This window comes from Emys orbicularis, chromosome 1, assembly GCF_028017835.1.
Source record: "Emys orbicularis isolate rEmyOrb1 chromosome 1, rEmyOrb1.hap1, whole genome shotgun sequence".
Classification (NCBI taxonomy): domain Eukaryota; kingdom Metazoa; phylum Chordata; order Testudines; family Emydidae; genus Emys; species Emys orbicularis.
Genome location: NC_088683.1, coordinates 328,779,038 through 328,791,369, shown reverse-complemented (window position 1 = coordinate 328,791,369; position 12,332 = coordinate 328,779,038). Strand labels below are relative to the sequence as shown.

The window sequence follows — 12,332 nt, the reverse complement described above, 5'->3', positions numbered from 1 at the left end:
CCAGGGCCTGCTGGTCCTAAGGGGATGGGGGGAAAGAGTGGGTGTCACTGAGGCCCTGTCTGAACAGGAAAGAATAAGGGATTCAACCATGCTTGGAAATCAGGGATGCCCCAGAACAGGGGGGTACATTGTCAAGTACAATTTTTATCCAAGGTTTCTTTTCTACAAATTGTAAGTGCATCTAAATTACACAAAATCTATCTAACAACCTGTTGGGGTTAAACAAACAAAAGCCTACTTTGGGCTACAACCCACCCTTCTAGTAACTGGCTGTTGAGCTCTGCCTCCTCCATAGGCAGTGTCAGCTAGGTGTTTTTACAGAATTTCCTGGTGTTCTAGGAATGCCTGAATGGGTCTTCAGTTCCCAGCCCTGCCTCCTTGTCTTGAAAAGCTGAGAGAGATCTCAGCAGGGAGTTAACTTCTTGCTAGCTGGAAATCAAGTTGGGCTTGTAGAACCTTCTTCAAAATATATTCACGTAAATAATTAGGTCCAAAAATGTAAGATGTACTTTCAGTACCAAAGTGTGTTACCTTTATCGCCGAGGTCTCTAAAAAAGGTTGGTCCTGGCTTAGCCTTTGTAACATTTACCGATGCAGCCTCTACCTCCTTTAAACACACAAATAAAAAAAAAAAATCAGTTGTGAAATAGAGTTTTAGTAACAGAAGGAATGAGAGTTCCTTTTGAGAACAGAACATTTTGCTTACCTTTTTTGTCAGTTTCTTGGCCAATGCTGTACCTGTAATAATAATAAAAAAAATCATCATTCAGTAACAAACTCTGACTTGAAACTTTGATCTGTAGCATTTCTTCAGATTTTTATGAGAAAATGGTAAGTAATATGAAACAGAATATTTTGTAGCCGGCAGTTTGTTTCTAATTCCCTCAATGATCAGGCAAGGACAATGTTCAAAAATAGTATGAATAACCTGTTCAAATGTTCTTGCAACCCAGATGAAACCACAAACTGCTTCAGGTATTTATTACTTGCTCAGCAGTGTGCTTTTGCGTACACTGTGCTATATATCCTGAAACTATTCAGACACATATACGCACATAATATATGTTGAAACAGAGTCAAGCACTCAAAAGTTAGGCAATGCCAGAATTAAAGTTCTTTTAATGTAGTTTTAAAAATCCAGTGTCTTAAGTTTTTAAAAAAAGCAAACTGAAAAAACAAATTTCATTACATGGAACCATACTGATGCCCACGGGTCATCCGCAGGGCCCCCATTCCTACATCTTGACCTGAGTAACTGGTAGCAGTATTAGGCTGCTCTCCTCTGTGTGAACCAGCCACTACAGGGGGATGACACACATATTAAAGCAGTGATAGGCTTGACAGCTGTGAAACAGAGATGCAGACGTAGGAATCCTGGGTTCAATTCTAGCTTCTGGAGGGAAGTGTGTTCTAGTGGTTTAGATCTTTCTGCCCTTGTCACCCCAGCCTGTTCCTGCAATGTTTCTATCCCCTCTGTAACTCCTGTCCCTTTTGGGCTCCTATTGCTCCCAGTTTACCTGTCTCCCTTCTTTCCCACCCCCTAACTTCTAATTCTTTTCAATACAAGTCAGGTTGCTTCCTTCTCCTCCATGTTGCCTGGGTGCATTGAGAACACAGGAGAGAGTCTCCCTGCTCTTGGTTCTGGTGCTTGGTGCCACAGTGACTTCAGGCAAGGGGGAGGAACAATTCTAGGTAAAGACCCACTCAGTTCCTTGAGTCCCAGGATGGAGCATGCTCAGTTGCTCTGTGGGGACTGTGTATGTGTTCAGTTGGCAATTGCTGCTATGTGAGGATGGAGCACACTAGTGCAGACAGAATCTTTGACGAATAATGCTCGTGGCCTCTAAAAAACTACTGAGCATGTGCTAACTACAATTGTCAGAGGCTTATAACTTGGCCAAATATGGGTGGATTTTCACTGGGATAGCAAAAGGTAACAGTACAACCCCACAGGCAAATTTCAAGTGCCTGCTTCAAATCACTGAGGCGCTAAAACGTCTCAATGAAATGGTCATATGAATTTTTTTTTTTAAATGTGGACAAAATAATGCATTTCCCCTATCCTTGTTATCTGAAACAGCAGAACCATTTTTCCTGAAAAACTTTCCCCAAAAATTCAGCAGATACCTGCTATAGAACATTGAAAAGTTATAAACTACTGAAATTCTGGTGTTTTTTTTTATAGAAAGAGTTCGGGGCCCTCAGCTATAGGTGTTGCTACTCAGCCCACCTTATTTATTTATACATATGAATATCAGTGTATATATGAGTGTATTATACACAGAAATAGAAGGTTGGTGAGAGAATATCTTTTATTGGACCGACTTCTGTTGGCAAGAGAGAGAAGCTTTCGAGCTTACACAGAACTCTTCTTCAGGTCTAGGAAACTTACTCTGAGCATCACAACTAAATACAACGGTGGAACAGATTGTTTAGCATAATACATATTTCAAGTGACCAGTCAAGGTGAAGTAGCCTGTTAACACTCTTCCAGTCATAGGGGGGAAAGAAAGGGAGCGAGGAAAAAAGACAGTTTGGGGGTAGTGGCTAGTGGGTTACATATTGTTGTTATAAGCCATAAATCCAGTATCTTTATTCAGTCCAGAATTTTTAGTGTCTAGCAAAGTTATGAATTTAAACTCCCAGGCTCATCTTTTGAAGTTGTTGCGCAGATTCCCTTGAGAATGATAACTGAGAAATCACATATGGAGTGATCATTTTGTGAAAAGTGTTTGCCCATGGGTGTTTTTGTCTTTCATCAATTTCCTCTGTGAGTTCATTTGAGAACATAGTGATTGTCAGGTTTCACACATACAGTCGTTATTTGGGCATTCACTACACTGGATGAGATACACCACAGGTTGTGATAGGCATGTGTAGGACCCATGGATCTTGAACGTTGTGTTGTGTGGGGAGGTGTTGATCATTATAGTAGTGGAAGTATTTCTACAGCAGGGGTAGTCTATTTTTTGCCAAAGTCCAAATTTCTTGGTGAAGGTAAAGTCAAGGTCCAGACTCCAGAGAAAATAATAAAAAATAACAATAAGTAAATAAAAAGATTTCGGGGTCCGTTCAAAAGCGTCTGGCGGTCTGAATTTGGCCCATGGTCTGCCTATTGACTACCCCTGGTCTACAGGCTTTACATGTGTTGTTCTGGCAGGGTCTGGTATGGCTTTCAGTTTGTGTCCCCTAGTGTGTGGGGAGCTTGCTTCTGATGATGAAGTTGGAGAGACTGGGGTAGGGATAGTAGTATTTGAAGGCCAGAAGAGGTGGTTCAGGACAGATTTCTTTCAGATGTGGTCCCCATCGAGTATGGGTTGTATTTATTTGATGATACATCATATGGGTTGCAGTGTGTGGTGGTAGGTGACAACTAGGGGGTGTTATCAAAGGGGCTTTTATTTCTGTATTGAAGCAGGTTCTCTTAGCTATTTGGATGGCCCGTTCCATGATGCAATCTACTTCTCTGGTGATGTGTCCCTGTTTGGTCAAGGGGTTTTTGAGTGTATTAAGGTATATATCCTGGACTTTCTCCTCAGAGTACATTCTGTGGTATCTGAGTGCCTGGCTGAAGATAACAGAATTCTTGGTATGTTTGGGGTGATTACTGGATCTGTGAAGATAGGTGTGGTGATCTGTGGGTTTCTTGTATATAGTTGTCTGCTGGGTTCCATTGCTGAAGATGATACCCAGGAAGTTGATGCTACTGTGGGAGTGCTCTAGAGAGAGTTTAATGAATGGGTGGTGGCTGTTGAAGTTGAGATGGAAATCTATGTGGGAGTCTAGATCTGTCTAGAATATGAAAATATCATCAATGTACCTTAGGTATATCATTGGTTTTGTGGTGCATCTGTCCAGAAAGTCTTCCTTAAAGTGGCCCCGAAGAGCTTGGCATACTGAGGAGCCATCCTAGTACCCCTGGCTCTTTGGACAAAGTGTTTGTTGTTGAATGTAAAATTGTTATGGGTGAGGAAGAAATAGAAGTTTGGTGATCTGTTTGTGGTGGATATCTGAGAATTGTCCATTGTCTTATATATACTGTATTTGAGGCAGGCAGCGATGTAGTCACTGGGAGAGATGTTGGTGTATGGGGAGGTGACATGCATGATGGCAAGGATAGTGTTCTGAGGGAGGTTGTATCACTACACACACACACACACACACACACACACACACACACACACACACACACACACACACACTTGTATCTTGAAGGATGCCAAAAATTAAGTATTTGAGCTGAAAGATGTTTAACATGGCTAAAATAATGATATTAGTATATTATTACATGAATTCCATTTATATCCAGCACTGAAATGCAGCCATCTTTTGGGCAGGATGTGACAGGTGTTAACACAGCACTGCAATATTTCAGTACATTTTAGGGCAGAAAGTGAGAAAGATTATTGTATCCAGCAGGGGACAGGTGGAGCTTACTTAATTAGAATGTGTCCAAGACACTGATTTAAAACCCCTAGCTCTTCTAGAATATGCCTTTGGATCCTATAAAGCTGAGGTCCAAATCACTTGGTTATTAATTTCCTCAGAAAAATGGCATCTCCAACAGCACAGGGCCCTCTAACATGGGATTAAATATCAGTGCAGCAGCTGCAGTGGTGCTTGGGGACCATGAACCAAGGAGCCCTGCAGGATAGAATGAGGCAGGATGTAAGGCTTCCCATTCACTTCTCTGACTGACATGCAGGAGTAGATAGTGGGAAGCAGCTGAAGCAGTTGGGGAGCTGGTGGGCAGAACAGAAGATCTGGAGAAATAGGGAAAGCAACCACACCACCACTTTCACTGCAAGAAGCTCTTGGGAAACCACCAACATCTGCTTTAAAGCCAGTCATCTGCTCATGTGTCTGGTTAATGGCATTTGCATCCACCCACACATTCTCTCCACTCCCATGGTGGCCCAGGGAACAGCTAGCCACAGGAGTACCACATGTCAGAAGGCAGCCACCCACTCAGAGGAATACAAGCAGCAAGCTCTTGCCAACTTCCAAAATAAATGTACAGAAACCAAGAGGCTCAAGAAGGAGAGCCGCAGAGCACTGCAGACTGGAGTAGGAAAATGAGCAAAGCCACTAGTGTGTGTGTGTGTGTGTGTGTGTGTGTGTGTGTGTGTGTGTGTGTGTGTGTGTGTGTGTGTAAGAAGAGGGCAGGGGCATAACTACTGACACAGAAGGAAGAGTACCACCTTCTGAATCACCAACACCACTATCTGCCACTTTCCCTTGGAAAGTTCCCTTCCCGGTACTATCAAGGATATAACCAGGAGATGGGCAGTTGGGCTAATGGTTGGAGCCATGGTGTTCGCCAGGCCTGGAGGTTAGACCGCAACTGAGTTGGAGTCAAGAATGAGGGCCATGGGACATATGGGGGTGGTAGTCGAGAGCAGAGCTAAGGGTCACAAAAGACAGTTACCTTTTCCATAACTGGTGTTCTTCGAGATGTGTTGCTCATGTCCATTCCATATTAGGTGTGTGTGCTCGCCACATGCACTGGTACCGTAAGTTTTTCCCTCAGCAGTATCAATAGGGGACCGGCTCAGGCGCCCTCTGGAGTGGCGCCCGAATGGCGCGGTATAAGGGGTGCTGCCGGCTCCTCCCACCCTCAGTTCCTTCTTGCCAGAAACTCTGACAATGGGGAAGGAAGGCAGGTTGTGGAATGGACATGAGCAACACATCTCGAAGAACACCAGTTACGGAAAGGTTACTGTCTTTTCTTCTTCGAGTGCTTGCTCATGTCCATTCCATATTAGGTGACTCCAAAGCAGTACCCCTGGAGGTAGGTAGGAGTTCACGGACGTGTCGATTCCAATACAGCTCTGCCGAACCCAGCGTCATCCCTGGCCTGCTGAGTGATGGCATAATGAGCCGTTAACGTGTGAACAGAGGACTACGTTGCGACTCTACAGATGTCCTGGATCGGGATGTGCGCCAGAAAGGCCGCTGAAGATGCCTGAGCTCTAGTCGAGTGGGCTCTATCAGCGGTGGTGGGACCCACCTTATGTATGAGGTGATCCAATTGGAAATCCTCTTTGAGGACACCAGAAGGTCCTTCATCCCACCCGCTGTAACGATGAAGAGCTGAGTTGACTTATGGAAAGGCTTGGTATGTTCTAAGTAAAAAGCCAAGGCCCTTCGGACATCGAGTGCATGAAGACACCTCTCTTCGCTGGTCTTGTGCAGTTTGGGACAGAACACTGGGAGGAAGATGTCCTGGCTCATATGGAAGATAGTTACCACCTTTGGCAGGAAGGCCGGGTGGGGCCACAGCTGAACCTTGTCCTTGTAGAAGACCGTGTACGGTGGTTCTGAGGTCAAGGCTTTAATTTCAGATTCTCGTCTCGCCGACGTCACCACCACCAGGAACACGACCTTTCATGACAGGTGGGGAAGGGAGCAGGAACCCAGCGGCTCAAAGGGTGAGCCTGTGAGCCTACAGAGGACCAAGTTAAGATCCCACTGTGAGACAGAAGTCCGTACCTGCAGGAAGAGTCTCTTGAGTCCTCTCAAGAATCTGACCATCATGTCATGGGAAAACACCATCTGGCCTTGGATCGGCAGGTGAAAAGTGGAGATAGCCACGAGATGCACTCTAATGTAAGAGTGAGCCAGGCCCTGGTTCCTCAAATGAGGCAGGTAGTCTAAGACAACCTGTATGGGAGAACACAAGGGAGAGAAGCTATGCTCGGACGCCTAGCAGGAAAACCTCATCCACTTGGCCAGGTAAGTCAGTCTAGTTGAGGGCTTCCTACTTCCCAGGAGAACCTGTTGGACCTCCTCCAAACAAGTCTGTTCCTCTGGGTTCAGCCACCCAGCATCCACGCCGTGAGGTGGAAGAACGCGAGGTTGGGGTGAGCTGACCATGGTCCTGTGACTGCAGGTCTGGTTAGTTGGGTAGGGGCCAGGGAGGGGCTGCTGCAAGGTTCATGAGCATGCCGAACCAGTGCTGGCAAGGCCACGCCGGGGTGATCATGATCACCTGTGCCTTGTCTCTCTTGATCTTTGCCAGGACCCTGCTGATGAGTGGAATCAGAGGGAATGCATACATCAGGCTCCCTGACCATGACAGGAGGAAGGCATTGGAGAGGGAGTCCTTGCCCAGACCTTGTCGAGAACAAAACCGGTGGCATTTCCTGTTCTGTCTGGTGGCGAACAGGTCCACTTGGGGAGTTCCCCATCTTTGGAAGATCATGCAGGCTACCTCTGGGTGGAGTGACCACTCGTGATGAGAGGAGAAGTCCCCGCAGAGCTGGTCCGCCAGTGTATTCTTGATGCCGGGAAGGTGACAAGCTTCCAGGTGGATTTCGTGGCTGATGCAGAAGTCCCATAGATGGAGTGCCTCTTGACAGAGAGCTGACAAGCCCGCTCCCCCTTGCCTGGTGATGTAGAACATCAAGCTGTATTGTCCGTCAGGACTCGCACCACCTTGCCCAACAAGTGGGGCAGGAAGACTCCGCATGCCAGCTGGACTGCTCTGAGCTCCTTGATGTTTATATGCAATTTTGCCTCCTCTGGGGACCACATCCCTTGAGTCTGGAGGTTGCCGAGATGCACCCTCCAGCCAAGGTCTCATGCGTCCGATACCAACATGATGGAGTGAGGGGGGCTGTCGAACGGAACCCCCTCCAGGACTATCCTGCAGTCGATCCACCAACGCAGTGAGGTAAGTATCGCCTGGAGAATGACAACAATCTTTTCCAGGAGGTCCTGGGAATAGACCATCCCCAGCCATTGTTGTATGGGCAGCATCCGGAGCCTGGCATGGCGGACAACGTAAGTGCATGCTGCCATGTGACCCAGCAGGCGCAGACAGACCCTGGCCGTAGTCAGGGGAAACGCAGAGATTTCCGTGATGAGATCTGTCAATGTCTGGAACCTTTCCAGCAGCAGGAACGCTCTGGTGCAGATCGAGTCAAGGACCGCTCCGATTAACTTTATCCTCTGCACTGGTACTAACATCGTTTTTTTTCGTTTACCAGGAGGCCCAGGGAGCGGCACATGGCTTGAAGCACCTCGGCATCCCCTTGAGACCTGGAGGTGCCCTTGACCAGTCAGTTGTCGAGGTACAGATAGATCTGGATACCCTGGCGCCTGAGGTAAGCAGCTACCACGACATGCACTTGGGTAAACACTCTCGGTGCTGTCGTCAGGCTGAACGGGAGGACTGCAAACTGGTAGTGGTGGGGCCCCACCGTAAATTGGAGGAAGCGTCTGTGTCCTTGAAAGTTCGCTGTGTGGAAGTATGCGTCCTTCAAGTCGAGGGTGGCATACCAGTCTCCCGGATCCAGGAAGGGGATATTAGAAGTCAGGGAAACCATACGGAACTTTTACTTCTTTAGGTGCTTGTTGAGGTCTTGCAGGTCCAGGATGAGCCACAGACTGCCCTTAGCCTTTGGGATTAAAAAGTACCGGGAATAGAACCCTTTGTTCCTGTACTCGAGAGGAACTTCTTCCACCGCATCCAGCTGTAGTAACCCCTTTACCTCCTGCGTGAGGGGACTCTCGTGAGAGGGGTCCCTGAAGAGGGACGGGGAAGGTGGGTGGGAAGGGGGCGTAGAAAGGAACTGGAGGGTATAACCCTGTTCCACTGTGCTGAGGATCCAACGGTCCGAAGTTATAGCAGTCCAAGCAGGGAGGGAAAGGCGGTTGCAGAACAATGGGAAAGATGGATCCAGGAAATAATCTGGTATGTCGCCCTCGGGCGCACCCTCAAAACGATCGTTTGGCCCCTTGCTTGGTACGAGTCGAGCCCAACTGGGCAGAGGGTGGAAGTGGGTGGTTCGGATGGCACTTAAAGCCCTTGGCTCATTTAGGATTGGGGGGGAGGGATAGCTCAGTGGTTTGAGCATTGGCCTTTTAAACCCAGGGTTGTGAGTTCAATCCTTGAGGGGGGCCACTTAGGGATCTAGGGCAAAAATCAGTACTTGGTCCTGCTAGTGAAGACAGGGGGCTGGACTCGATGACCTTTCAGGGTCCCTTCCAGTTCTATGAGATAGGTATATCTCCATAAAAAAAAAAAAAATTGTGGGACTGGTCTTGCCGAGGCTGGCTCCTGTGGCCCTGAGGTTGCTGCGGTTTGAACTGCTTATGTGCTGGGGCTGGGACGTAGAGATCCAGGGTTTTCAGGGTGGTGCGGGAGTCCTTGCAACTTGCTTTTTGCTCTACAAATAGGGCTCGGTCATCGAAGGGCAAGTCCTGCATTGACTGCTGGGCCTCAGTGGACAACCCAGAGAGGAGCAGCCAGGAGGCTCACCGCATGGAGATAGTGGAAGTCATGGCGTGGGCAGCAACATCAGTGGCGTCAGACACCGCCTAGAGGGCCGTGGTCATGCCCTCATCAAGGATCGCTCGGAACTCCATCTTGGAAGCCTTGGGGAGAGACCCTTCGAACTTGGCCATGGCTTGCCACATACTGAAGTCATATCGGCCAAGGAGGGCTTTATTTTTGGGGGTGGCCCCGGGTTGCCCTTGCCTCTCCTTGTGGTTAACTGCCTCAATCACAAGGGAATTGGGGGCTGGGTGGGGGTACAAGTACCCATGCCCCTTTGTTGGCACAAAGTACTTGCGTTCGGCCCTCTTAGAGATAGGGGCCAGGGAAGAGGGGGGTCTGCCACAGGGCATTAGTGATTTTGGAAATCCCTTCACAAAGGGGTAGAGCCACCCTGGCAGGAGCCGAGGAGAAGAGGATGTCAAACTGAGTCTCTGATGGCTCTTCCAATTCCTCTGCCTGAAGCCCCAGGTTGGAAGCGACCCTCTTCAAAAGTTCCTGGTGTGCTTTGGCATCATACTGAGGAACTGGGTGAGGGGGCCCCGTGATAGCCTCGTCTGGCAATGAAGAGGAGAATGCCAGTGCTGCGGGAACCTCCACTGCCATTGGTGGTTCAGCAGCTTGCTCCCCTGCGTCCTCCTGGCCTGTGGGGTCTTACCCCCCAAAGCCTCGAGAACCGGAGGGGGATGGGATACCAAGGCTGCTGGCCTTTCCAAGGCTCCCAACACTGACCGAGGAGCCTGGGAAGGTTGGGTGAAGGATTGCACAGGTTCCAAGGCACCAGCCACTGCGCTTGGGGCCATGGGACAGGTTTTGGTGCTGATGATGTAGGGGGCACTGCAGGTGCTGGGGCTTGTCCTGCAGTCAGGGAACCTTGCTCCGTGAGCTATAAGTGGAGCGGTCGGTACTGGGCGACCAGAGTCATGCGGAGTGGTGGCTCTTGTCTGACTGTTGCTGGTCGCTGTGTCCCAAAGTCGACCTGTCCGAGTGAGTCGGGGTCTTGGGGACCGACGACGTTCGGCAGATCTGCGTTGGACACCCGGCGAGCCACGCCTCATGCTACTCGACTGGTACCGGGACATCGAACGGGACCAGGAACTACTATGGGCTGGTTGCCAGGAGGATCTTCCTGAGTAGGGCGACCTACTTCTTGGAAATGGGTGATGACAGTCCAGCAATCAGCGGTCTCTGGTCCCTGATCGGTCCCGTGATTGATATCGGGCCCTCGGAGACGGTTGGGGCCTGTCCCAGAGTTCTTGCCGGGTGGCATGCGCCTCAGAGGGTCTGCGCCAATCTACCAGCGAGGTACGCCTTGAGTCCCTCGATCAGTGCCCTCTGTGTGGGGACCGAATAGGGCTCCGCTGAGCCTGCCTCTCTAGTCCTGAGGCATGACTGCTTCAGGTGGGCAAGCAATGGCAGGACGTCCCTCTCGATAGCGAATGGTGCCGCTGAGGTGGGGACACATGCATAGGTCCCAACATGGGTTTTCCCCGAGACCAGGGTACTGCTGGAGCCTGTGTGGGTGGCACCGGGAGTGTCAGGATTTCCTGAGCTGCCTGAAGGGCTTCAGGTGTCGACGACACCAGAAGCTGGCCAGGGCCTGCACCACTATCTGGAGTTGCAGGCGAAGGATGGGATGGGCTGCACTGCTCGACTTGAGTTGGGGTCCAACTTCCCAAAGGGGGGGTGTTGAGCTGCCCGGCATGGGTCATAGATTCATAGATTCTAGGACTGGAAGGGACCTCGAGAAGTCATCGAGTCCAGTCCCCTGCCCTCATGACAGGACCAAATACTGTCTAGACCATCCCTGATAGACATTTATCTAACCTACTCTTAAATATCTCCAGAGATGGAGATTCCACAACCTCCCTAGGCAATTTATTCCAGTGTTTAACCACCCTGACAGTTAGGTCTTGGCTTGCCCTCAGCCCTCTCCTTTTCCTTGCAGGAGGTAGGAGATCTTCCCCTCACAGTCTTTTTCAGCTTCTTGACCAGAGCCGTGGAGGGTACCGGTGCCGGCTCGTGGATGAATCAATCATAGAATCATAGAATATCAGGGTTGGAAGGGACCTCAGGAGGTCATCTAGTCCAACCCCCTGCTCAAAGCAGGACCAATCCCCAACTAAATCATCCCAGCCAGGGCTTTGTCAAGCCTGACCTTAAAAACCTCTAAGGAAAGAGATTTCACCACCTCCCTAGGTAACCCATTCCAGTGCTTCACCACCTTCCTAGTGAAATAGTTTTTCCTAATATCCAACCTAGACCTCCCCCACTGCAACTTGAGACCATTGCTTCTTGTTCTGTCATCTGCCACCACCGAGAACAGCCTAGCTCCATCCTCTTTGGAAACCCCCATCAGGTAGTTGAAGGCTGCTATCAAATCCCCCCTCACTCTTCTCTTCTGTAGACTAAATAAGTCCAGTTCCCTCAGCCTCTCCTCGTAAATCATGTGCCCCAGCCCCCTAATCATTTTCGTTGCCCTCCGCTGGACTTTCTCCAGTTTGTCCACATCCTTTCTGTAGTGGGGGGCCCAAAACTGGATGCAGTACTCCAGATTTGGCCTCACTCGTGCCGAATAGAAAGGAATAATCACTTCCCTCGATCTGCTGGCAAAGCTCATACTAACACAGCCCAATATGCCGTTAGCCTTCTTGGCAACAAGGGCACACTGTTGACTCATATCCAGCTTCTCATCCACTGGAATCCCCAGGTCCTTTTCTGCAGAACTGCTGCTTAGCCAGTCAGTCCCCAGTCTGTAGCAGTGCATGGGATTCTTCCGTCCAAAGTTCAGGACTCTGCACTTGTCCTTGTTGAACCTCATCAGATTTATTTTGGTCTAATCCTCCAAGTTTTTCCTAATATCCAACCTAAACCTCCCCTGCTGCAACTTGAGACCATTACTCCTTGTTCTGTCATCTGCCACCATTGAGAACAGCCGAGCTCCATCCTCTTTGGAACTCCCTTTCAGGTAGTGCTGGCGGAGCACTGCGAATGGAGGCCGCGGTGCTCAGTGTGGAGTCGGACCGCTGCTCCAGTGCCGGAGTGAGTGCCG

At 49.4% G+C, this 12,332-nt stretch overlaps 1 protein-coding gene across 1 annotated transcript in view; it reads right to left on the bottom strand.

Annotated features, from left to right (window-relative positions):
• Window positions 1-12,332, bottom strand: part of MICU2 (mitochondrial calcium uptake 2) — a 252,633-nt gene that overhangs the window by 60,382 nt on the left and 179,919 nt on the right. Inside the window, exons 3-4 of the mRNA XM_065418785.1 lie at window positions 707-738; window positions 532-607 (exon numbers count right to left, since the gene is read on the bottom strand). Coding sequence (XP_065274857.1) covers window positions 532-607; window positions 707-738 — 108 coding nt within the window. The remainder of the gene's footprint in view (window positions 1-531; window positions 608-706; window positions 739-12,332) is intronic.